The sequence below is a fragment of the Lepidochelys kempii genome, chromosome 1, assembly GCF_965140285.1.
Source record: "Lepidochelys kempii isolate rLepKem1 chromosome 1, rLepKem1.hap1, whole genome shotgun sequence".
In the NCBI taxonomy this organism is placed as follows: domain Eukaryota; kingdom Metazoa; phylum Chordata; order Testudines; family Cheloniidae; genus Lepidochelys; species Lepidochelys kempii.
In genome coordinates, this window is record NC_136380.1 from 249,555,645 (window position 1) to 249,580,187 (window position 24,543).

A 24,543-nucleotide genomic window follows, 5' to 3' on the forward strand; every position below is an offset into this window, starting at 1 on the left:
GGTCTCTGTTTTGAAGTGGTATGCAATAGCTCTTTGTTTCTCCCTCCCCGCCCCCACTCCTACCCCCACCCCCAACAGCCTGTAGAACAAATCCCAGTTTTCACATTTCTGAAATCTGTGGTGTTTGCCCATTAAATTTCCCGATATTCTTGGCTGGCGCTGGTGTCTCAGATAATGTGGCTAAACATGTAGAGTTCAAGAGTTACTTCAAATCCTTAATCCAGTCTATAAATCCGGTTTTACATCCTGTTTTTTATTTTTACTATGGAATTTCACAGCCAACTAAAAGAAGCTACTGATTACTGTCTATCAAATTGCTCTGAGACTCCAGCAAGGGATGACAGTCTGGGACAGCTTGTAAACCTCTCTGCTTTGTTCAAAACCAACCAACCAACCAACCAGATAAGTGCACTTTTTAAGTTTTAGCAATAATATTTGTGCTCAAAAGAACGCCTTCGTTTAGATTGATTTTTATCAATCTTTAACCAATCCTACATTTGAATATTGGACTCGCATGCTTTGTAGTTCTACTTTCAGAGATATGACACGTACCAGCCTGTAGCTGTTTCACACGTATTAGCTAGATACAGAGTAAGACCATCCACTTGTAACATCAGTTGTGTGTTGCAATTCACAGCTCAGGAGCCTTGGTGGTTTTTACTCCCTACCCCTCAAGCCTTACACTCATCAGTTCCAGCAACCTGTCTGAGCCTTAGGAGACTCATAAAGTTACGCCCTGCCCTGATGAGCGGTAGCAGATAATCTGGCACATCAGGGACCCAAAGAGCTTATTTTGACTTTTTAAAACAGTGGTGGGCAATCTGCAGCCCACGGGCCACACAAAGCGCATCAGGGTAATCTGCTGGCGGACCGCCAGACAGTTCACATTTGTATGGCCACCCGCAGCTCCCAGTGGCCGCGGTTCGCCGTTCCTGGCCAATGGGAGCTGCGGGAAGTGGCACAGGCCTCAGACATGTGCTGGCTGCCGCTTCCTGCCGCTCCCATTGGCCGGGAACAGCGAACCACAGTCACTGGGAGTTGCGGGTGGCCATGAAAATATAAACAAACTGTCTCGTGGCCAGCCATCAGATTACCCTGACGGGCCGCAGGTGGCCCATCACTGTTTTAAAGGCTCGGCAGCCAATTTTGGCTCAAGAACAGATACTCTGGATATGTTTGTGCAAAATGTCTATTAAATTAAACCCTTTGCTCCACTGTTGCCAAAGAAAAAACATTTTTAGGGCCAAAAATTTCTAAAGTGATTCGTGATTTTGCTCAGCCTAAATTTATAGGTGCCCAACACTGAAAGGGGCAGCATCTGAAAGGGGCCTGATTTTCAGAGTGTGGGTGATCAGCAGTTTATGAAAATTGGGTCCTTTGAGGGCAACTCAAGTCGGACACCGAACTATAGTGGCACCCCAAATCACTCATCGCTTTTGAAAATCTTGGCCTAAAGGACTGTTTATGTACAGCCTACAGTGTGTTATGTTCTGTGGCAGCAGGAGGAGCAAAAGTTAACTAGCAAACCCAATACCCAGAGGTGTTCTGACATAAGAGATTGCATGGTTGTGTAGCATGTTTTACGCGCCTGTGGTTTCTTTGCCCAGTGATAGCCAATGGGTGAGGAGAGTAGATCCAGCAGATTTTGATGGGTTGTTGGTAAAATGGCTTTAACAGTCATTTCCAAAAGAAGCTCCACAAATCCCTGACTTTCTTTTCCTCTATCACAGGTGAGCTCTGTTGACTGTGGGATTGGGAAGGACCCATAAGGAATCCTTAACTTCTGAATGCCCACCCATACCCTGAAATTGTAGAGGCCATGGGAAAAGCCAAGAAAGAAGAGGAGGTTGTTTTTCTGAGGAAAAAGATCACTTTGCTGAGGGCTTTTTCACTCCTCATTGGCACTATGGTGGGCAGCGGCATCTTTATCTCTCCAAAAGGGGTGTTGAAAAACTCCGGCAACGTGGGTGTCTCCTTAATCGTTTGGTTTGCCCGCGGGATTCTCTCTCTGAGTGGTGAGTTGCTTTACCCTTCTTGTTAAATTGTTGGTAGATGGGGAAACTAGCGAATGATATATATTTACGACAAAAGCCTAACTTTACTTCTCCAAGAAAAATAAGCTGGGAACACAATGGACCAAAACTCCTATCTCCGAATGCCATAGAATTGAAGCAGTAATAAGGTCCTGTGTCCACAGGGTTCCAAGGATCTGTTGTTTAACTGATTTGTCTGGGGGACTTGGGGAAAACCCAAGACTTAAGATCTGTGAATGTGGTGCCACATGTGGGTACAGACATGGGAGCAGTTCTCTTGTCTATGGAATGTCTAGATGCATGGGGGGACGAAGGGGGGTTTAGGCCTCTAGCTAGGGGCACTAGATGGAGAACCACAGAGTTCTGGGGACCTAGGAGAAGTGTATTTATTTCAGTATGTGACTTTCCTGCTTTGTTTGGTTTGTAAGTGCAAAAAACTGCTTTGTTATAGTGCTGTGGTTGAGAGTTTGAATTTCCTGGTTCCCGTGGCTTTTTTAATCATAGATTCCACAACAATTGTCTCTCTTCCTTCTAGTGTTTATCGTATGTAATATTTTGTATTACGGGAGATGTTGTTACACTTATACCTTACTATATATGTATAATGTGGCTTAGTTGAGACTGCTGTGGAAACATCAACTTCAAAATTTCATTCTTTTGCATACATAAAATCTCAAACCATAACATCACAAATATAGGTTTCTTTTTAACTGAGTAGGATCATAAATGATAAAGTGTTTATTGGTCAGCTAGCCAAACCATCTGTACTTGTGAAGGATTGTCCTCTCCACTAAACTCCTAGTGTATCTTGTGTATTCTTGAAAATCTGTCTTGGTGGCACGCAAATGGCTTCCCTTGTCAAGTTATTAAATTTTCTAATGGACTTCATTCTTCCTCTAATGTCCAGCTTGAAGACTTCCTTTTATTAGTGTCATATTGTTATTCTTTGCTATAGTGCATTAAATAACGCTTACCCTCTTTTTATGTTTTCCCTTGAAATGCAAGATTGATACTTGGTTATCGCCCCAATTCAGCAAAATACTTACGCATATGCTTACCTTGAAGCATGTGAATGAACAGATCAATTGAAATCAATGGGATCACACGTGCTTCAAATTAAGCATGTGTTTGAGTGCTTTGGTGAATCAGGGCTTATATTCCTTTCATTGCATGTAGGTAGGTTCTGAGGGGTTTACAGCTGGGACAGAAGTGGCCAGTTTTAAAATCTATCTTTCCATAGATACAGAAGGAGAAATAGAGAGTATTTGAACCACTTGGTTAGAAATTCTCTACATCCTTCTGTATCAAGTTTTTCTTCATGGCTCTGATCAGAGACATGTTCCATGTCCTTGGCTCACCTATATTTGAGGGAGGAAGTGTGCGTGTTTGAGGCTTAGAGCTAGGAAAATGGGAGAAATGAAGTGTTTTAAAGTAAATTTCTAAGGCAAAGACAAACTTCTTTCCATGCACTTCTCCACATAAAGTCAGTGGACAAGTTATGCCATTAAAGTGACAAGAATGTTTTACCAGATGAAAATAGATCTCCCCTGGAAACAGCATTATTGCAAATAAAGGGATTTGCACTAAAAGCCTTCATTTCCTCTGTTATGAATAGTTCTCTGAGAAAACTCTACCCAATGTGCACCAGCAGTAAAAAGGTTAACAGTATATTAGGAACTATTAGGAAAAGGATAGAAAATAAGACAGAAAATATCGTAACGCCACGATATAAATCCATAGCACACCTACACCTTGAATACCATCCCCAGATCAGGTCACCCTATCTCAAAAAATGAAATAGTAGATCTGAAAAGGTTCAGCGATGGGCAGGGCCGGCTCAAGGTTTTTTGCCGCCCCAAGCTCTGAGAGTGCAACTGCCCAAGCAAAAAAAAAAAAAAAAGCCACCCCTTGAAATGTGCCTCCCCAAGCACATGCTTGGTTTGCTGGTGCCTAGAGCCAGCCCTGGCGATGGGCAACAAAGATGATCAAGGATATGGGACAGCTTCTGTTTGAGGAGAGGCTAAAAAGATTAGAGCTGTTCAACTTAGAAAAGAGACAATGAAGGGGACATATGACAGAGGTTTATAAAATCATGACTGATGGAGAAAGTGAATACCGAACTGTTATTTATCCTTTCATACAATACTAAAGCTAAGGGTCCCCCGGTTAAGTTAATGGGCAGTGGGTTTAATGCAAACAAGAGGGAGTTGTTTTTCACACACTGCACAACTAACCTGTGGAATGCATTGCCATGGGATGTTGTGAAGGACAAAAGTAAAACTGGGTTCAAAAAAACTAGATAAGTTAATGGAGGAAAGGTCCATCAATGCTTATTAGCCAAAAGGTAAGGGATGCAACCCCATGCTTGGGGCAACCCTAAATCTCTGACTACCAGAAGCTGGGACTGGAAGACAGACATGGGTCACTCCAAAATTGCCTGTTTTGTACTCTTCCCTTGAAGTTCTGGTATGGGCAATTGTCAGAGACAGAATACTGGGTAAGATGGACCATGGTCTGACCCAGTATGGCAGTTCTTATATTCTGTGTTCTTAGCTCATTTTAAACAGATTCCTTTAATTCTCAATAAATTCTACGTGCAGTGGTAATTCCATGGGACAATTTACTAAATGCATATTTACTTCATCTGTTCCAGGTGCCTTGTGCTATGCAGAACTTGGAACAAGAATCACAAAGTCTGGAGGACATTATATCTATATTCTGGAGACACTGGGGCCTTTGCCAAGTTTTTTGTATCTGTGGGCTGAATACTTTGCTATCGGGTAACATTTTTTTTTCTGCTACCTAAAATGAGGTGTTAGTGAGACCTGGGAAAGTCATGGAAATGGATAACCAGCTCATATTATTTTTAAAAAGTGCATAAAGTGAGAAACCATACCCACTACCTCGAAAGTCTTATAAAATAAAAAGAAGGCAGAAGGAGTAAATAGCCATATGTGCACATTAGGCTTTGGGGGAAGGAGTTGGGGGGGGGGGAAGGAAGGGGTCTAGCACCTCCTGGTAGAGTGGAAGTCAGCGCCTACAGTTCACTCACATTTAGCCTGTGATACACAATGACCCCCAGATCCCTTTCTACACTACTCCTTCCTAGGCAGTCATTTCCCATTTTATACGTGTACAACTGATTGTTCTTTCCTAAGTGGAGTACTTTGCATTTGTCCTTATTGAATTTCATCCTGTTTACTTCAGACCTATTTCTCCAGTTTCTCCAGATCATTTTGAATTTAATCCTGTCCTCCAAAGCACTTGCAACCCCTCCCAGCTTGGTATCATCCCCCAATTTTATAAGTGTACTCTCTATGCCATTATCTAAATCATTGATGAAGATATTGAACAGAACCAGACCCAGAACTGATTCCACCCCAATCAATATGCCCTTCCAGCTTGACTGAAATCTAAATTTCCTGATTTTATTGTCCAATTTAAATTTTCAAATGTTAACATTCTTTTAATGTAGTCTTTTGCATATAAAATAGCTTAACACCAGAAAGTCAGTTTCTAACTCCATGAATCCATCCCTCCTGATAGGCCAGCCAACAGTGCAGTGCTTTCTCTGGCATTTGGAAACTACATATTGGAACCATTTTTTGCCCCCTGTGCAGCCCCACTTCCTGCTGTGAAACTCGCAGCTCTCTTGGGGTACTGTAAGTATAAAGCAGATATAGGCCTAAGCCACAAAATTTTAATTCAGATTTTGAACCCCTTCTCCACAAATTCAGAGGTGTTTACATCCAGGGTTTGGGCTTGTCCCATTACAGATAAAACTGTGAAACTTAGATTCCATAGTAAATGCCGAGTCACCCAAAGTTCAGGATCTGGGGTTCTGGTTTGGGCCCATCTCCAGAAAAAAGGGGGAAAATGAAGTCACAAAGCTGATGTAAATGCATCTGTGGATTGCGAAGCTGGGTGGAGAGTAGAAATCATCACTGGCCATACACTGCTATCAGATTGGCTGGGAAATGAAACCAGAGTTCTAGCCAGCAAGTTTGAAGGTCTGTTTTTACTTAAGGGCAAATATTGGCTAGATGCTGCATCAGGCTGATGACATTTTGGAAGGAAGGAAATGTCATATTCTGGGTCATGCGCATATGATCTTAAAATATCTGTCACTTTGAACATTCTGGTCACTAAGAATTCTTCCCAGCACCAAGGGCAGGGAATGTTGCGGTCTCTATTCAGTGTACTCAGGGCAATAGGCTGAGACAATGGGAAAAGCATGAGAGTAAAATTCTTCTGCTTTATTCTGAACCCCAGCCATATATGTTGGTCTTTGCCTTCTCCTCCAGACGTTGTCCTCATCCTGAACTCTTGGAGTGTCAGCTGCAGTGCCAGGCTTCAGAATGTCCTAACCGTCATCAAGCTCCTGGCTTTTGCGCTCATCATTGTGCCAGGGATGATGCTTCTGGCCCAAGGTGGGTCTGCTCAGCTGTGATCTGCGGGAGGGCATTCATTAAGGGCTTGTCCACATGGGAAGGTTTTACTGGTATAATTCTACCGGCATAATTTAATAGATATAGTTACACTGGTATAGCTCCCAGTGTAGATGTTTATATTCTGAAATAAGTGTGTCTTTTTTTTTTCCGTTTAGCTTAAACCCCTTTCAAAGCACATAAGTGAAACTGAAAAAGGGCACTCATATCAGAACCATAGTGGGCACACTGGGAGTTACACAGGTTATATATAAAACTATATTGGTTTAAATTCACACCTTAGCTTATATTGGTATACCTTTCCTGTGTAGACCAGTCCTCCATAGTGTTCATAGTTGGGATAATTAATCTTGTGTCCTCATTTTGTATCTTCCCCTGAGAGAATAAAGGGATCGGGGTGAACATTCATATTTCTGGTTGTCATCTGGAACTGGCTTCATGGGACATGCAAAAAGCCCATCAGGCTGGCCATGCTTCTGACCTGAAGGATTGCCCCTGTACCAGAAGATCCTCAGCAATTTATTGTTCAGAATACCTTCAAATGACACTCTGGATGCCTGGCACCACCCCCATGGTAGAAGGAGTCCTGCCAGTGATAGTGTGGTCAGAGACCTCAGAATTACAGGTTGTACTTAATGTAACTATACAGGGATTGTAAATCATTCATTAGGATCTCACAAACAATAAATAATTTTATTATGTATTTATTTATCAGCAAACATGTTAGAAGATACATAACCTCCCCCAAACATAGGCTACTTTCTCCATTGTACCCCCTTATCATTCTATTGATCCCGGCAAAGAATTTTGTCCTATCTTCTCTCTTCCCTTCCTTTTTGTCCTTCTATTGTAGTTACCATTTCTTAAGTGTTTTCAAGAACACTGTCCCTTTTTTCCTAGGCTCTTTAATACCATTTTAACTTGCTGCTTAGTTTTCTTCAACCTCAGCTTTCTTTTGATTCCACGAGCTTTATTTTCTCCTATAATCACCAAATAAAATGGGATCTCCATCCAAACCAACTTTGTTTTTGTCCATCTCAACCCTCAATCTCTTCAATTTTTCTTCCCTCTCCAGCAGTCAGTGGAGAGAGAGCAGGGCAGTGTAGGCAGGAAGTGTGCTTTCATGAAGTTGCTCCAAAGGACCTCTAACTCCACGCTTTTTGTGTTACTTCCTAGAGCTCTTTGTTTTGTGGTTCCCATGTTGTACATAGCATGAGGCTGTGGTTGGTGCTTATGCTGAGGAGTCAGGGTAGCACAGCTTGAGCAGCATTAGCTGGCTGTGCAACCTTGAAGCAGAGCACACATCCAGAGTTTCGGGGTCAGGGAGTTCATTTCAGGTCTAGAAAGAGGTTTTCTACAGGTAGAGACTCTCTCAGGCCATGTTTGGCCTCCTCTGCTCTATAAATTCATTATAAGTAATTGAAGATCCTGCAACCGCAAACTGTTGGGGTTGTATGAGAGACAGAGAGAAATCAAACCTCTTCTGCAAATTTTATTTTTTGGTAACAGGTAGAGGGGATGTCTCTGTCTCCAACGCTCTCTAGCCCTGTGTTTCTCTCCTTTTTTTTTTAGGCCACACTGAAAATTTCCAGGATGCTTTCAGTAGTCAACTGCTGACTTTGGACAAGATGCCCTTGGCTTTTTATGCTGGGATGTTTGCATATTCAGGCTGGTATGTGCAGCCCGGGTCCTTTAACAAATGGCAGTGTCTACTCCTAAGTCTACTGTGCTTCTCCTGAGCCATCATTTAAACTCTGCCATAACTTGTCTTCTTTCACTCTGCAGGTTTCAAACTAGCTTTGTGCAAGAAGAACTGGTTCGACCTGAACAGTAAGAATAGGAGAGGGGCCTTTAAGGTCAGCCACAGGGGACACAGCATTATTTCAAAATAAGCTGCCTTTTAAATGGAAGAAAAATGAGTGCTAGTTGTTCTAACTGCCTGGTGTGGTAGTACTGATCTGTGAGTAAAAAACCCACAAAAACAAACCAGCTTTTTTCATTAGCACTCTGTCTCTCTCTCACTTTTGTAGAAATAACCCACTGGCTGTGATAATGTCTGTGGTCACTGTAATTGTGGGGTACATGCTCACCAACGTTTCCTATTATACAGTCTTGACAGCAGAGGATGTGCTGGCTTCCCAGGCTGTGGCTGTGGTGAGTTGTAACCCCATTATTAGGTTTCTTCAGAGGGATAAATTTACATTAAGTGGGTGGGGATGGGGAAGCTTCTAGGATGTGGACAGTAATAATGGATTTTATAGCGGAAAGGCCTTCAGCTTTGTCACTTTCAAGAGTATCCGCAAGCAATAATACCTCTTAGACTTGCCTGAGGAGATGGAATAAGAAATAGAGATCAGGATGGCAGTGGGGAAGAAGAATAGGTAATACAGACTTGGGAGTAAATGGAGTTCTGTTTTAAACCTTTCAGTGGAAGGCCATCCAGCTCTTTCCATTAATTCTGATACCATTCAGGGATTACCAGGGTGTTTCTGAACCAAAGCATGTCTTTCCTCCAGAGTTTTGCACAAAAAGCTTTCCAAAGACTTATCTCCGTGATTCCCATCCTGGTTGCCCTGTCCTGCTTTGGAACCATGAATGGGGGGATCTTTGGATTTTCAAGGTCAGATTCTTTTAAATCTTGCTAACTGATTTGCAGTATAAACAGGAGGAGGGCACTGCCACCAAATCTGTTGACAACACACAAGTAGATATCACTCATCAGCTAGTTGACACACAAGCAATCCTCCTGGTTCTCCAAGGCAGTGCCAGAACATCTTGACCTCCAACATGAGAAATGAACTTGGAAACGGGGCCAGTTCTTGGGGACTTATGGGAATTTCCCAGAAAATAAAGGGAGTTTGACTTTGTTTTTCAAAATCTCCCACAAACTACTGTTTCAGGAAGCTGTGTCAGGCACTGTGGGATAGGTTAGCAGAGGATGGTGCAGCTACAAGGATGTAGTCCAGTACAAGTGTGGACTTGGGGCAAAACTGCACCCTAATTAGCATGGTTAGTGTGAACAGCCTGTATTGTTGGTACTTATGCTGGCTTTATGCCACCAGTTCAACTACCAGTGATTGTTCTCTAGTGCAGATGCAGGAGACTGGAACTCAGGTTCTTGTACTGCTCCATGTCTTCTCTCAGGACTCTATTTGTGGCTTCAAGGGAGGGTCAATGGCCTCCTCTCTTCTCCATGATCCACATCCGAAGGCGCACTCCCCTTCCAGCCATCATGTTAATGGTGAGGAGATCCAATTTTTCAATTGGAATTTCTACTGTCCTGCAGTTCTGATTGGCTTCTTATTTTACATGTCACTATGCAGAGTCTGGACAGGTGTGTGAGATTTAAAGGGAATCAAGTTACTCTCAGGTCTCTGAAGAGTGAAAGGGGTACAATACTGCAAAAAGGTTTCTGTGGATATTCATTCACCCTGCAAACGAGTTTACCTTGACTGCATATTGGAAAGCATTATCAAAGTCGCTTAGTGACAGAGGTGGGATTTGAACTCATGATCTCCTGGCTCCTTGTCCTGAGTTTAAAATCCAGTTGACCATGTGGCTTAAACTAAGAGGGTTGCTGCTATCAACACCTTCCACAACCACTCCTCAAAATTATCCCACAAAAATGTCTCTTCCAGGTTTTGTCTGCTTTCTTTGTCAATAATTCAGTGGTTCAAATGTTACAAACACTGACATTTCGGGGATGGAGCAAAATCACATGGACTGAATTTTTGTGCAAAATGTTTCACCAATTTTGCCTGGGCATTGTTAGGTACCTTCTAACACTAGCAGTGTCATCTTTGATTGAAGTGGTGAAAACTTGTTTATTTCGAAATGCAGCCTTTTACCGACCATGCATTCCCACCCTGAAACCTCATATGAAGAGAATATAGTGCTCTCAGCTCAGCATCAAAATTGGTCCTAACCAGACCATGCGAGCTTTATCATACTGCAGCTGACTGTACATGTGAGTTTCTGACCCATCCATGTTTAAATTGCTAAAGGCTGGGATGAGGATTTAATGAATGTGTTTCATCTTTACAACCCCCAGTTCCCACTGGTTACTGCCATGGTGTGCATTGGAGACATCTACCACCTACTGAATTTCTTCAGCTTTTCCCGATGGCTTTTCATAGGACTAGCCACACTTGGGCTCATCATCCATCGTTACCGTCACCCGGAGCTGCCCAGGCCATTCAAGGTAACGCATGGCCGGTTTCAAAGCCAGGAGTGCACAGGCCCATCGTTGTTATAACTGGCTTCTCTCCGCGTCGTTCACTGAGCACTAGAACATGCAGCACATTACCTCACCTCTCCTAAGTCTAAAGGGAACTTACCCGGCATGGGGGACCTTTTGTCTGCCACTGGAAAGGTCAGTCAGCCTTCAGAAAGCCATGTTCTACCCAGGTGTGAACAGTCAGGTTTAATTAAGAAGGTAGCATAGCCCAGCGGGTAGGGGGTCAGATTGGGAGTCAGGAAATCTGGTGAGAATAGACAGCCCCCACCCCACTCTCTGATACACACACACACACACAGGATAGTGTCCAAACACCCCGCATGGGGTTTGCCACAACAAAGCACAAGCCTCAGCCAAAGCTTCCTCCTGAGCTTAGTTTGTTCCTAGAGTTTCTTCCTCCAAGACCCCTTTATCCTAGCCCCTAGTTTCCTCTTCCCAGAGAGGTCTTCCAACTGCTCTTCCCTTCTACCCCCAAACATTGTGCTGTAAGTTTGCTCAAGTACAGCCACCACCAAAACAGGCTTTAGAGGAGTAAGAAATGCACAGCAATCAACCAACAGCAGCTTATAGAAGGTGTAATTTTGATCTAGTCCATTCAACTCATGTGCATCGTCCGTCTCTGTGGGGTCAGGAGACACATACTCTGGAAGCTGAGAGCAACAAAGTTTGGGCTGGAGAGCTGCATCCTGAGCCCATAGTCCTGTATGTGGGAGTGTTTCCTATTTCCAGTTGTATTAGGGACCACCTTAGGAGCAGAAAGGGAAGGTGGGTTTCAACCTGCCTACCATTTTCCCTGCTGCATAATGTTTGCAATGGGGAATCAAAGTGGATTCTGGATTATGCAGTTTTCCTGACTCCCACAATGCTCCTCTTCTCTGCCCCATGCCATTCTTATCAGGTCTACTCCCCAGGTAGGGTGTCTGCTGAGCTCTAAGTGCACGGATGGGGTTTTATTTAGATCAGGGGTGGGCAAACTATGGCCCGTGGGCCGAATCTGGCCCGCCAGCTGTTTTTAATCCAGCCCCCGAATTGCTGCTGGGGAGCGGGGTCTGGGGCTTGCCGTGCTCCGGTGCTTCAGCTAGGAAGCAGGGTCGGGGCCTGCTCCACGTGGCTCCTGGAAGCAGCAACATGGCTGTTCTCTAGCTCCTATGCGTAGGGGCAGCCAGGGACTCTGCTCTGCACGCTGCCCCAAGCACCAGCCCTGAAGCTCCCATTGGTCGCAAACTGTGGTCAATGGGAGCTGCAGGGGCGGTGCCTGAGGACAGGGCAGCATGCAGAGCTGCCTGGCAATGCCTCTGCATAGGAGCCGGAGGCGGGACATGCCGCTGCCTCCAGGAGCCGCTTGAGGTAAGCGCCGCCCGGAGCCTGCACCCCTGAGCCTCCCCCGAGCCCCAACCCCCTGCCCTAGCCCTGAACCCCCTCTTGCCCTCCAAACCCCTCAATCCCAGCATGGAGCACTCTCCTGCACCCCACACCCCTCATCTCCAGCCCCACCCCAGAGCCTGTACCCCAAGCTGGAGCCCTCACTCCCCCACACCCCAAACCCCTACCCCAATCCTGATCCCCCTCCCACCTCTGAACCCGTTGGTCCTAGCCTGGAGCAGCCTCCTACTCCCCAAACTCCTCCATCCCCAGCCAGAGTCCACCCCGCACCCCACCCGCCAGCCCGGAGCCCCCTCCTGCACCCTGAACTCCTCATTTCTGGCCCCACCCCAGAGCCTGCACCCCCAACCGGAGCCCTCACCCCCTCCTGCACCCCAACCCCAATTTTGTGAGTATTCATGGCCCACCATACAATTTCCATGCCCAGATATGGCCCTTGGGCCAAAAAGTTTGCCCACCCCTGATTTAGATGCGAAGAATTTGTTCATATCCGTTCTCTGCCTGTGAGGTGCTTCCAGCCAGTTACTGGTGCAAGAGTGCCACCGTCTGTATGTGTCAGAGGAGCATTTTGTGAAGCAGTTCAAGAAAAAACAAGCACCAGCTTGGACCTTTGTCTATCCCCCAAACTGTACTGACCCGTTTTTTCTCGGTGAATTTTCTTTCCATCCCTGCCTGCCACGCCACTCCAAGTCCTTGCTAAAGGAGCGTATTAAAAGTCACCCTCAACTTTCCCAGACAGTATGCTGGCTGCACCGACAAATTCACCCAGAACCACCCTTTTAAAATATATTTTCTTGAACTAGAATCATTGGATAAAGTGTAAAAAGAAAAGGAGTACTTGTGGCACCTTAGAGACTAACCAATTTATTTGAGCATGAGCTTTCGTGAGCTACAGCTCACTTCACCGATGAAGTGAGCTGTAGCTCACGAAAGCTCATGCTCAAATAAATTGGTTAGTCTCTAAGGTGCCACAAGTACTCCTTTTCTTTTTGCGAATACAGACTAACACGGCTGTTACTCTGAAACCTGGATAAAGTGTGTGTGTTTAACAAAGAAATCAGCAACATACTGATTTCCCCCCTCCCAAAGTTTTTACCTCCTTCTGTTCGGTCTAAATTTGGGCTTTAAAAACACTTCTGAGAGTTTAAAAAGAGACAAATTGAAAAGTTGACTATTTAGACGGGCTTTATTCTTCTGCCTGAGGAACTGCCTTTCTGAAAGAGGAAAGACCAGTTTAAGTGTGATATGTACAGATGCTGCTCTCTAGTGGCCATAGAGGAAAATCCTTACTGTTGATATTGTCCCATTTATTTGTATAATTATTATGATTGCTCATTTTTTTCTGTAAGATTTTATGCTTAAAAATAATAGAAAACTAACACAAGCGAGAAGCTTCATCCCTTACACCCCCCCAAACAGAGGAGCAGCACTATGGGTAATTGCATGGGAATGAGATCCTCAAACTGCAATTTGAATCCCCAGTTGGTTTGGCTACCATGATCTCCGTTACCACAAGGGATTCAGAACATAGAGAAGATGCAGGAGGTTGAGGTTTTTTTACTAACTCCCAACTAGTTGTTTAATTTCTTCCTAGGTGATTACTTGCTTGGCTTTTTTTCATTACTTAGTTAACTAACCGGTATGTGTGCTAAAGTGTGCTGACCCTGAGCCCTGGTCTACACTAGGACTTTAGGTCGAATTTAGCAGCATTAAATCAATGTAAACCTGCACCCGTCCACACGATGAAGCCCTTTATTTCGACTTAAAGGGCTCTTAAAATCGATTTCCTTACTCCACCCCTGACAAGTGGATTAGCGCTTAAATCGGCCTTGCCGGCTCGAATTTGGGGTACTGTGGACACAATTCGACGGTATTGGTCTCCAGGAGCTATCCCAGAGTGCTCCACAGTGACTGCTCTGGACAGCACTCTGAACTCAGATGCACTGGCCAGGTAGACAGGAAAAGAACCGCGAACTTTTGAATCTCATTTCCTGTTTGGCCAGCGTGGCAAGCTGCAGGTGACCATGCAGAGCTCATCAGCAGAGGTGACCATGATGGAGTCCCAGAATTGCAAAAGAGCTCCAGCATGGACCGAACGGGAGGTATGGGATCTGATCGCTGTTTGGGGAGAGGAATCCGTGCTATCAGAACTCCGTTCCAGTTTTCGAAATGCCAAAACCTTTGTCAAAATCTCCCAGGGCATGAAGGACAGAGGCCATAACAGGGACCCGAAGCAGTGCCGCGTGAAACTGAAGGAGCTGAGGCAAGCCTACCAGAAAACCAGAGAGGCGAATGGCCGCTCCGGGTCAGAGCCCCAAACATGCCGCTTCTATGATGAGCTGCATGCCATTTTAGGGGGTTCAGCCACCACTACCCCAGCCATGTTGTTTGACTCCTTCAATGGAGATGGAGGCAATACGGAAGCAGGATTTGGGGACTAAGAGGATGATGATGAGGTTGTAGATAGCTCACAGCAAGCAAGCGGAGAAACCGGTTTTCCCGACAGCCAGGAACTGTTTCTCACCCTGGACCTGGAGCCAGTACCCCCCGAACCCACCCAAGGCTGCCTCCTGGACCCAGCAGGTGGAGAAGGGACCTCTGGTGAGTGTACCTTTTAAAATACTATACATGGTTTAAAAGCAAGCATGTGAAAGGATTACTTTGCCCTGGCATTCGCGGTTCTCCTGGATGTACTCCCAAAGCCTTTGCAAAAGGTTTCTGGGGAGGGCAGCCTTATTGCGTCCTTCATGGTAGGACACTTTACCACTCCAGGCCAGTAACACGTACTCGGGAATCATTGTAGAACAAAGCATTGCAGTGTATGTTTGCTGGCATTCAAACAACATCCGTTCTTTATCTCTCTGTGTTATCCTCAGGAGAGTGAGATATAATTCATGGTCACCTGGTTGAAATAGAGTGCTTTTCTTCAGGGGACACTCAGAGGAGCCCATTCCTGCTGGGCTGTTTGCCTGTGGCTAAACAGAAATGTTCCCCGCTGTTAGCCACAGGGAGGGGGGAAGGTTGAGGGGGTAGCCACGCGGTGGGGGGAGGCAAAATGCGACCTTGTAACGAAAGCACATGTGCTATGTATGTAATGTTAACAGCAAGGTTTACCCTGAAAGAGTGTAGCCACTGTTTTATAAAATGTGTCTTTTTAAATACCGCTGTCCCTTTTTTTTTCTCCACCAGCTGCATGTGTTTCAATGATCACAGGATCTTCTCCTTCCCAGAGGCTAGTGAAGCTTAGAAAGAAAAAAAAACGCACTCGCGATGAAATGTTCTCCAAGCTCATGCTGTCCTCCCACACTGACAGAGCACAGACGAATGCGTGGAGGCAAATAATGTCAGAATGCAGGAAAGCACAAAATGACCGGGAGGAGAGGTGGCGGGCTGAAGACAGGGCTGAAGCTCAAAGGTGGTGGCAGCGTGATGAGAGGAGGCAGGATTCAATGCTGAGGCTGCTGGAGGACCAAACCAGTATGCTCCAGTGTATGGCTGAGCTGCAGCAAAGGCAGCTGGAGCACAGACTGCCACTACAGCCCCTGTGTAACCAACTGCCCTCCTCCCCAAGTTCCATAGCCTCCACACCCAGACGCCCAAGAACGCGGTGGGGGGGCCTCCGGCCAACCAGCCACTCCACCACAGAGGATTGCCCAAAAAAAAGAAGGCTGGCATTCAATAAATTTTAAAATTGTAAACTTTTAAAGTGCTGTGTGGCATTTTCCTTCCCTCCTCCACCACCCCTCCTGGGCTACCTTGGTAGTCATCCCCCTATTTGTGTGATGAATGAATAAAGAATGCATGAATGTGAAGCAACAATGACTTTAATGCCTCTGCAAGCAGTGACTGAAGGGAGGAGGGGAGGGTGGTTAGCTTATTGGGAAGTAGAGTGAACCAAGGGGCAGGGGGTTTCATCAAGGAGAAACAAACAGAACTTTCACACCGTAGCCTGGCCAGTCATGAAACTGGTTTTCAAAGCTTCTCTGATGCGTACCGTGCCCTCCTGTGCTCTTCTAACCGCCCTGGTGTCTGGCTGCGCGTAACCAGCAGCCAGGCGATTTGCCTCAACCTCCCACCCCGCCATAAACGTCTCCCCCTTACTCTCACAGATATTGTGGAGCACACAGCAAGCAGTAATAACAGTGGGAATATTGGTTTCGCTGAGGTCTAAGCGAGTCAGTAAACTGCGCCAGCGTGCCTTTAAACATCCAAATGCACATTCTACCACCATTCTGCACTTGCTCAGCATGTAGTTGAACAGCTCCTGACTACTGTCCAGGCTGCCTGTGTACAGCTTCATGAGCCACGGCATTAAGGGGTAGGCTGGGTCCCCAAGGATACATATAGGCATTTCAACATCCCCAACAGTTATTTTCTGGTCTGGGAATAAAGTCCCTTCCTGCAGCTTTTGAAACAGACCAGAGTTCCTGAAGATGCGAGCGTCATGTACCTTTCCCGGCCATCCCACATTGATGTTGGTGAAACGTCCCTTGTGATCCACCAGAGCTTGCAGCACTATCGAAAAGTACCCCTTGCGGTTTATGTACTCGGCGGCGTGGTGCTCCGGTGCCAAGATAGGGATATGGGTTCCGTCTATGGCCCCACCACAGTTAGGGAATCCCATTGCAGCAAAGCCATCCACTATGACCTGCACATTTCCCAGGGTCACTACCCTTGATATCAGCAGATCTTTGATTGCGTGGGCTACTTGCATCACAGCAGCCCCCACAGTAGATTTGCCCACTCCAAATTGATTCCCAACTTACTGGTAGCTGTCTGGCGTTGCAAGCTTCCACAGGGCTATCGCCACTCGCTTCTCAACTGTGAGGGCTGCTCTCATCTTGGTATTCATGCGCCTCAGGGCAGGGGAAAGCAAGTCACAAAGTTCCATGAAAGTGCCCTTACGCATGCGAAAGTTTCGCAGCCACTGGGAATCGTCCCAGACCTGCAACACTATGCGGTCCCACCAGTCTGTGCTTGTTTCCTGAGCCCAGAATCGGCGTTCCACAGCATGAACCTGCCCCATTAGCACCATGATGCATGCATTGGCAGGGCCCATGCTTTCAGAGAAATCTGTGTCCATGTCCTGATCACTCACGGGACCGCACTGACGTCGCCTCCTCGCCCGGTATCGCTTTGCCAGGTTCTGGTGCTGCATATACTGCTGGATAATGCGTGTGGTGTTTAATGTGCTCCTAATTGCCAAAGTGAGCTGAGCGGCCTCTATGCTTGCCTTGGTATGGTGTCCGCACAGAAAAAAGGCGCAGAATGATTGTCTGCCGTGGCTCTGACGGAGGGAGGGGCGACTGACAACACGGCTTACAGGGTTGGCTTCAGGGAGCTAAAATCAACAAAGGGGGTGTCTTTACATCAAGGAGTATTTCAGGCAGGACTTCATGGAGGGTTCCAATAAGAAATGGTGCACCTAAGTTATTGTTCTTATTGGAACAAGGAGGTTAGCCTGGCCTCTGATTGATTCATGGCTAGATTTACCTCGCTGCACCTTCTCTGTGAGTGACTGCAGTGTGACCTAGAGGAATGAGTCCCCTAAACAGGGGAGGAGGCAAATGAGTATAAAACAAATCTGGTCTATTTCTTGTTTTGATCCACTCCATCTATCTTTTACATCTTTGGCTGGCAACAGACGGTGCAGAAGGACTGCATGCCATCCACATCTCATGGCTGCTCGGCAGAAGATGGTACAGTACGACTGCTAGCAATCCTCATCTCTTGCCTGCCCGGCAGAAGATGGTACAGTACGACTGCTAGCAATCCGTATCGCCTGCCTGCTCACCATAAGACGGTTCAATAGGACTGACTGCAGGACTAAAGAGAATGACCTGGTCAAGTCACTCCAAATTTAGTCCCTGCGCCCATGTCTGTCCAGGCGCTCCCAGTCGACGTGGCCAGGAGCACCTCGGACATGACGATGACGCCTACCAGTCGTACTGTACCATCTGCTGCCACAAGGCAAGGGGTTGCTGCTACTGTGTAGCAATGCCGTACTGCGTCTGCCAGCACCCAGGAGACATAGGGTGACGGTTACCTGAGCGGGCTCCATGCTTGTCGTGGTATGGCGTCTGCACAGGTAACTCAGGAAAAAAGGCGCGAAACGATTGTCTGCCCTTGCTTTCACGGAGGGAGGGAGGGAAGGGGGGCCTGACGATATGTACCCAGAACCACCCGCGACAATGTTTTAGCCCCATCAGGCATTGGGATCTCAACCCAGAATTCCAATGGGCAGCGGAGACTGCGGGAACTGTGGGAGAGCTACCCACAGTGCAATGCTCCGGAAGTCGACTCTAGCCTCGGTACTGTGGAAGCACTCTGCCGAGTTAATGCACTTAATGCACTTAGAGCATTTTCTGTGGGGACGCACACACTCGAATATATAAAACCGATTTCTAAAAAACCAACTTCTATAAATTCGACCTTATTCCGTACTGTAGACATACCCTGAGGAACACAGACTAGGAAAGAGAACCAAACTAGCCTGTGAGTTGTTTGTTAGTTTATAGCAGTCATGGCATGAACAGCAGATCACCTCTGATTATGAAAGACTAGAGTCTAAAAGAGCTTGAAGGGAGATTTTTATTTTAGGTGAACTGTTTGGAGAAATCTGAGATTAGGATCAAACTTTTTTTCAATTGGATTGTATGGAAACTGGGTGAGATTGGATCCACGGTCCAAAAAAATCTCTTTGCAGTTCTATTAGGGTCTGCTAATTTATCCTGAACTTTAAACAGCCCAGGTCATTTGGCTTCCCAGAGAGCTTTTTAAGTTACAGTGGTAGCTACTCTAAACTATACATTGAGGTATGGTGCTGCTAGCATGAAGCAGTCTCTCAAGCTTATTTGGCCTTCCCAGAGGCAAACTAGAGACTGCTCAAAATGAATTGCATGACTACATAAGCACATTGAAAATCATTTATTTGAAAGGGCACGTGCTACTCATGGTAGCACATGCTCATGATTTTCCAACAGCAACATCAACAGATGAGAGCTAAGACCAGTCCGTAATAAACTCAGAAAGCAGCTGGGGCATGGTAGGTTTCTGCCTCCTGCTAAATTCCTGGCTGGATAAGGTGTTAAATTTTATATATGGTGACTCCTGAGATAGTCTCTAATGTCTGCTTCTATACCTCATCAAGAGAGGTGAGAGTACGCGCTGGTGGTGTTACTGTAATGTAGTAGATCGCAAATTTGACTATATCAGAGATCATGAATCCCACTTGTTTGGAGACAGACTGTACAGAAAGATTGGACTGGCCAGGTTTCTTGTCTTCTGGACACAGGAGTCTAGCTATTGATAAATATTTGGGTACAAGCTAACACATAATGTGTTTGGACAAATTAAGACAGATTACAAATAGTCAGATACGATTAGATAGGTCTGTGCTCTTTTCCCCAGGTTCCCCTCTTCATTCCTGTCTGCTTCACCATCGTCTGCCTCTTTGCAGTGGGAATGTCTTTCTACTCAGACCCAGTGTATGTCAGCACTGGCTGTGCCATGGTTTTAAGTGGTTTTCCAGTCTACTTCTTGGTGATCAGCAGGCCAATACCCGACTGTTGCCGTACCACATTCCGTGAGTATAAATCTGATCAAAGGGATAACCTTAAACATAATGTAGTATTAGATTCTACTCAGGATTCATTAATCACCACCTACGAGAGGCTGTATGTACTAAGTCTGCGTTTAATACAAGGAACTATAGAAATTAAAATTAGAGGATGACCCAAGCTGCAGTGATTGGCTCTGGATCTGAATGTCACCAAAGTTCAGGGGTTTTGTTCTAGGGTTGCAATTTGGCCCCATCTCTAATAAAAATGTATTGTGATTAGGGGTCTACTTAAATCACAGAGAAATCACACCATTTTCATGGGTTGGCCATGGCATAAATAGCAAATTTCTTGGATGTTTACACATCCATGAAATTTGTTGTTTATGCCATGACCAGCCCATGAAAAATATGTGATTTCTCTGCAGTGTTTCTCAAACTAGGGGCCTGGACCCAAAAGGGCCTATTAGGGGGTCACGGTATTGCCACCCTCACTTCTCCGCTGTGACTGACAGGTGGCACTGCCTTCAGAGCTGGGCACCAGGGCAGCAGCCACAGTTCTCTGCTCTGCCTTCATAGCTGGGTAGTCAGAGACCAGATTTCATAGGAGAGATGAGATTTCACGGTCCGTGACGTGATTTTCACACTCGCGAATTTGGTAGACTCCTAATTATGATGCTGTACATACCTATTTCTGCTGAAAGTCTGGGGAAAGCGTTGATAGGAAGAGAAGGGAAATACTGTGTATGTTTTCTCTTGTTCCCAGTATATACTTGTAAACAGGCAAAATATACATGTTGGTCCTGGAACACCAAGTTTTTATCTGGTCTTTAGAAAAGTCTTAGGAAGTATGTATGGACAAGGGATCTGGAATATAAGTAAGATATTTTTTGAGAGGCTTCCCCATGTGGTATCAAGCACAAAGTTTCAGGAGTAGCTCTGCCACCTTAAATACAATGTTTGTCTCTCAGATAAAGCATTGATCATAACAGTGTTTTATCCTGCACCCTGACTTCTTTAGACTTGGTGCATTAGTAAATTGTCCCTGGGTTCTGTACTGTCAACAACCATTGAAAATGTCTAAGAAGATACAGAAGAAAAGGTAGCAGAGATACCTTTTGCTAAAGAATGGACTGTATTGGACATAGTTTCAGTTGTACTGAAATAAATTGTTTCTCCACACAAAATACTCCATCCAAACACCAGTTTTACATAGTTCAAAAAACAAATTAAGCATTCCTCTCTCCTTTTTTTTTCTTGTGGCAGATTATCTTACACTCAAACTTCAGGTACTGCTGGAAGTAGTCAGACAGGAAGTCAAGACTTATTGAGGACCACATCTTATTGGAGAAGACACATAGTGGCTTCTCCAATGAAAGCCACTATCCCATTTCTGATCCTTTTGGCCTGCTGAGAGACCAGGAGGCACTCTTAATTTTGCAGTGAATGCAGTGCAACTAGAGATGTCCAGAACAAATAACCTGGATACAAACACCTCCAAGCTTTGATACTCAGGATCTGGATCAGAATTTTGCATCCGCTTCAGTTTTTCTAAACCCAAACTCCACATCTGACTTTTGGAGGTGTTCAAAAAGCAGGATTCAAATTTTGTAGGTTGGTCCATCTCTCAGTGATGCACATGATTTTTGACTTCCTAGACCTTGAGGAAAGACAAGGTGAAGCAGAGTGACTGTTTCACAATCCAAATATCATTCACATGGACCGCTATGGAAAACAAGTTCAGCTTTCAGATGGAAGGTTATGGAGATCTGAAATGATGTGCTGAGGATGGTCGAATGCTTTTAAGGTAAAATTGGGGAGAGGGAGAATCAACAAGAGAGCTTAAGAGAAGCAGGGTGGTAGGTGAACTCCCACTCTCCTTCCACTGGACAAATTGATCTTTGGGACTTAGAGTTCAGTTCTCCTTTGAAAAATGACTCAAAAATTTGCTTGATTTACAAGAACAAAACCTATTCATTTTTTAATGTACGAGTCCCATCTGAAATCTGAAAGTCAACCTTTTTTCTCCTTCGTAAGCATCATTAGTAGTAAAGATTCTCCAGGCTAAATTCTGACCTCACATCTGTGCAGCCCCACAGAAGTGGGGTTGCACAGGTATAATCAAGTAATATAGTAGAACTTGGCTCTGCAAAGGTTTAGTTAACAGTTCCTGTAGATAATGCATGAGTTAAATTAGAATACACCTCTCTTTCTCGGAGTTCTTCACAGCCAATGCACCTAAGAGGAGTAAATCCTTGAATCTTTTGTCACTAAAGCCAGCACCTATGACCCTGAATTCACACAGGGAGCAGGTCTGAATAAGAAGGTGCAATTTTTATATAGTCACGTTCAGGGTATAACTGCATTTTAAAGGAATCTCAACCATAGGTCATTGGTAAGTTGAGAGCAGGGATTTTAATAAACATATCCTTCAATGCAGTAAGAATGCATAGATATTATAGTCTTGATTCAGCAAAGCACTTAAGCATGTGATTTAATGTAACCACATGCTCAGATGCTTGGCTGAATCAGGACCTAAATGCTCATTTGAACAAAGTTTCTGTTAAGTTAATATTTTTGGTTTACAGTGTAATATTGGTTTCAGAGCAGCAGCTGTGTTAGTCTGTATCCGCAAAAAGAAAAAGCAGCCGTGTTAGTCTGTATCCACTTATGCGCAAATAAATTTGTTAGTCTCTAAGGTGCCACAAGTACTCCTTTTCTTTTTAGTGTAATATTGATGTTGCAAAATTATGTCCAGGTGCCACAATAATCCGTTATTTACAACAACTTTTAAAAGTGAGACTCAAATTTTAAAAGATGAGAATCACTATATCAGGAATTGTCCATCTAGCCCTCTGAAGAGGGGAAGGCCAGAATGCAAAGCATTTTAAGTACTTCATGTTAAGCCTCTAAATATTTACATCAAAACCAAAGTAGCATTTACAGAATTGTGATATGATCAATCAAAACCCTATTAAATGTATTATCAAGCCCTTTTTAAATAAAGTTTTCAGACGTGATTGAAAGTCATTCTTTTGTTGAGGTCCGTCTGTTTTCACACTGAAGTGGAACTAGAACAGACTGTCACAGCTGCAGGGTTAGCTGCACCTCTGACTCATCCGGTCTCTGAGTGCAACCCTTTGGTCTCAGGCCACACACCTTTACCTCTCCTGGAGTGGAATCACGTGATTCTACCACTCTTAAAATGTACCCTGGGCTACAGCACCCTGTGTATTGACTGTGTTTACCCCAATAGGTCGGACTGGGGTCAGTACCTGTGGGTCTTCCCTTCAGGAGCTTGTGACCAGGCAGCTTTCTTAAACCAAAGTACTACAGTATGAAGACAGCATGACATCAGAGAGGATTTTAAAACAACAAAAGGTCTATCTGCATGTGTATTTTACTTAGAGTCCTGCCATCCTTTGGTAGGGACCCTACGCAGGCCTCACTTTCCCAGTCACCCTTAGCCTCTGGGGTCTGGGTGTCAGTCTGGGTGTCGTATTGTCCTGTAAGTGTTGGTAGATGGTGGCTTTTGAGCCATTGTTCTGCTTCCTGCCTGTTTTTCCAACGGCCTGCTATTAAACTAAACCAACATTCATACAGTAAGTACCCCAATAACCAGGTCAACACTCCTACACTACTAGGGAGCAGCTCCACCTCCCCCATACAGAGGAATCCCTAAGTGGATGAAATAAAAGCTTTTCCCATTTATAGGGAAAAACGAACAAGAACTGATTTTCATACCTAACGACGAATGTGTGAAGTTGGCACATCGTGTGTGTTTAGGTCAAGTTTCTTCTTACTGTAAGGGGACTGTTGCCCCCTTACTAACGTTCAGTGGGGGTGTTTTAGTTGCTAGCTCCCAGTACTAAAAAGGGGGAAGGGTCGATGGGGAATCAGGACCCTGAGACTGATAGTCCCCAGGAACAATGGGGAGAGGCCAATGCTCCAGGTCAGCCTGAATGACAGGGCGAGCAGGCTAATCAGGGAGTCAGGAGGCCAGGGAGGTCCCGTCCTCCGTGTGAGCTGGATTTACCTGAGTCAGACAGAGTGGGGCTGAGCTAAGGAGAAAGCAGGGGCCCAAGCTGAGCTGGGGAGTGGAGCTGAGCCAGATCCAGAGGGACCAGAAAAGCAGCCCAGAGAGAGCAGACCCTGTCCTGGGAGCAGAACTGCAGCCCCAAAGCCAGAGGCACAGCCCAGAGAGAGCAGACTTGCCCTGGGAGCAGAGCTGCAGCAACCAGAGCCAGAGGGGCCAGAAAAGCAGCCCAGGAAGCAGGTCAGTGCTGGGAGCAGAGTCAAAGAAGCAGCCTGCAGAGCAGACCTGTCCTGGGAGCAGAGCTGCAGCAACCAGAGCCAGAGGGGTTAGAGAAGCAGCCCAGGGAGCTGGAGGCATAGCAGCAGCAGCAGTGCAGAGACAGAGTGGTGCAGCTGGGGCTGGAGCAGTCCGGGGCTGGGTGCGGTGAGCAGCTGGGGAGACCGAGGGGGACCCTGGGCAGCAGGCCCAGCACAGAGACACCTCAGCCAAGAGGCTCTGCAGGCCAGGCTTGGATCATAACCCCGACAGGGCGGTGTCGACACTGGGAAGAAGGGTCCTACCACTTAGAGCCTGAGGGTGTGTGGCCACCACCAGAGCAAGTGTCCAACCCACAGCATCCCTGCAGCACAGCCAGGGCCGGAGAAGGCGGCCGGGGACTTACAAGGAGGAGACTGTGAACTGCCCGGACCTTCCAGACACACTGTTTGTGATGTTCCCTGCCATAGAGCGGGTTGATGTGTTTCCGTTAACCTTTCCCATTTTCCCTTATTCTTTTTAAAATTAATTGTTGATTAAATAACTTGCATTTGCTTTAACTTGTATGTAATGGTCAGTGGGTCAGAGAAGTG

General features: G+C 45.6%; 1 protein-coding gene across 1 annotated transcript; it reads left to right on the forward strand.

Moving 5' to 3' along the window:
* Positions 1–1,819: 1,819 nt before the first annotated feature.
* On the forward strand, positions 1,820–20,990 carry LOC140906324 (cystine/glutamate transporter). The gene is made up of 12 exons (XM_073330039.1): positions 1,820–2,015; positions 4,687–4,813; positions 5,580–5,695; positions 6,338–6,463; positions 8,054–8,153; positions 8,267–8,311; positions 8,512–8,635; positions 8,998–9,101; positions 9,575–9,722; positions 10,533–10,682; positions 19,512–19,686; positions 20,926–20,990. Exons 1-12 carry the CDS (start codon positions 1,820–1,822, stop codon positions 20,988–20,990), a joined length of 1,476 nt encoding a protein of 491 aa, XP_073186140.1.
* The last annotated feature ends 3,553 nt before the right edge of the window (positions 20,991–24,543 follow it).

Bases quoted from the DNA above. Each gene is read 5' to 3' on its own strand.
- LOC140906324 (XM_073330039.1), top strand. From the start codon at position 1,820: ATGGGAAAAGCCAAGAAAGAAGAGGAGGTTGTTTTTCTGAGGAAAAAG. The intron at 2,016-4,686 runs GTGAGTTGCTTT...CATCTGTTCCAG, and splicing joins CGGGATTCTCTCTCTGAGTG to GTGCCTTGTGCTATGCAGAA. The intron at 8,636-8,997 runs GTGAGTTGTAAC...TCTTTCCTCCAG, and splicing joins CTTCCCAGGCTGTGGCTGTG to AGTTTTGCACAAAAAGCTTT.